The sequence below is a fragment of the Geospiza fortis genome, unplaced genomic scaffold (genome assembly GCF_000277835.1).
Source record: "Geospiza fortis unplaced genomic scaffold, GeoFor_1.0 scaffold635, whole genome shotgun sequence".
NCBI lineage: Eukaryota > Metazoa > Chordata > Aves > Passeriformes > Thraupidae > Geospiza > Geospiza fortis.
This window is the reverse complement of record NW_005054610.1, coordinates 634-2,596: the sequence shown is the minus strand read 5'-3', so window position 1 is coordinate 2,596 and position 1,963 is coordinate 634. Positions and strand designations below refer to the sequence as shown.

At 48.9% G+C, this 1,963-nt stretch overlaps 1 protein-coding gene across 3 annotated transcripts in view; it reads left to right on the top strand.

Moving 5' to 3' along the window:
* SMAGP (small cell adhesion glycoprotein) overlaps positions 1–1,672 on the top strand; it is a 7,247-nt gene extending 5,575 nt beyond the window's left edge. For all 3 annotated transcript variants that reach the window (XM_031064642.1, XM_005430225.2, XM_031064641.1), the window contains exon 4: positions 362–1,672. In XM_031064642.1, the coding sequence (XP_030920502.1) occupies positions 362–525 (164 nt within the window). In that variant the 3' untranslated portion in view covers positions 526–1,672. The remainder of the gene's footprint in view (positions 1–361) is intronic.
* The last annotated feature ends 291 nt before the right edge of the window (positions 1,673–1,963 follow it).

The window sequence follows — 1,963 nt, the reverse complement described above, 5'->3', positions numbered from 1 at the left end:
CAGAGGGAAACCTGAGGAGCAGCCCCTGTTATGGGGGGAAGCTCCATCCCAGCACCACCAGAGCTCCTGCAGGCCTGGACTTGTCTGCAGTGCCCAACTGCAGCATCCAGCTACCCAAAAGTGTCTCTGGGCTCATCCAGCCAGCCCAAAGTGTCTCTGGGCTGATCCAGGTAGCCAAAAGTTTCTCTGAGGTGAAATCACCACACACCCAGCCAGGCAAAAGTGTCTCTGGGCTGAAATCACCACAGTTGCCACCTTTGGTCAAGCACCAAGAGCCAGACAAGCTCAGGCACGTCCCGTCCGGCAATATTGGTAATTATTCCAATACATCTCACCTGTCACACGTGTGCTTGCCCTGCAGTGGTGATCACCCTGGTGTTCCTGACCCTGCTGACCGTGCTGGTGGTGATTGGGATTTACCTGTACCGGAACCAGGGCTCCTACCTCACCTACGAGCAGCCCGAGCCCGACACGGCCCCGCGGGAGGAGCCCCCGGCCAAGGACAAGGAGGAATATTTTATCTAAGGACACGCCCGGGGTCCACACAAGTCCCAAAATTCCCTGGAGATGGAGGCCTATGCGAATTTTCAGGAGTTAGGATGTTACCTGAATTCCCTGGCGTCGGGGATCTGCTCAAATTTCCTGGAATTGAAACATCCCGGAGCTGAGGATCTGCTGACATTATTTGGACATGTAGGATCTGCCTAAATGTGCTGGAGCTGGGGCTCTACCTGCATTTCCTGGCTTTGGGGTTGTTCTGCCTAAATTCCCTGGATTGGGGGCCCCACCTAAATTGGAAACCTGCCTAAATTCCCTGGGGTTGAGGTTCTGCTTAAATATCCTGGAGCTGGGATCTGCCTGAATCTCCTGGAGCTTGTGATCTCCCTAAATTCCCTGGAGCTGGGGGTCTACATGGATTTTTAGGAGTTAGGATGTTACCTGAATTCCCTGGTGTCAGGGATCTGCTCAAATTTCCTGGAGTTGGGGATGCACTGAAATATCCCAGAGCTGAGGAACTGCTGAAAGTTTTTGGAGGTGGGGGATCTTCCTAAATGGGAACTGCCTAAATGCCCTGGAGCTGGGGCTCTACCTGCATTTCCTGGCTTTGGGGTTGTTCTGCCTAAATTCCCTGGATTTGGGGATCCACCTAAATTAGAAACCTGCCTAAATTCCCTGGGGCTGAGGTTCTGCCAAATATCCTGGAGCTGGGATCTGCCTGAATCTCCTGGAGCTTGTGATCTCCCTAAATTCCCTGGAGCTGGACTTCTGCCTAAAGCTGAGGATCTACAGGCTGATTTTGTTTGGTTTGGTTTTTTTCCTTAATTTATGAAGCCAACCATGGAAGGAATATGTGGGTGCCCAAGGGCAGGAAAAACCCCCAAAACCCCCTAAAAATAATAAGAGGAAGTTCCCAACGCAGCAGGAAAAAGCAAAGAAGTGAGGAAACCCCAGCTGGCAGCAGCCAAAGGGGTTCTCAGAGGCCCAACAGAAATTTGTTACTTCATTTAAATTTTCAAAATAATCTTTATTTTATTTTTGGTTTTTAGTATAAAAACTCCACAAGTTCAGTGCAGCACAGAGAGTCCGAGAGCCGAGCTCGGGAACAGTCAGGGACGGTCACACACACACACAGAACACAGATTCAGATTAAAGTGAAATATTTAAGATAAAATCGAATCTGAGCTCTTTCTTCATCAAGTAACAACCAAAAAGAAGAAAAGCACCCGACTGAGGATCCCTGAGGTGTTCCTCCCAAGCTCGTGGAGGTTTGGTTATCAATGCACTGACTAACACATTGATAAACCCATTCACAAATACCCCATTCATAAAAACCCACCTCCAACCAGCCCATTCATAAAAATCCATTTAAAACCACCCCCATTCATAAAAAATCCATTTACAACCATCCCATTCACAAAAAACTCCTCCAGAAACCACCAATTTACACCTCATTGATAACCCC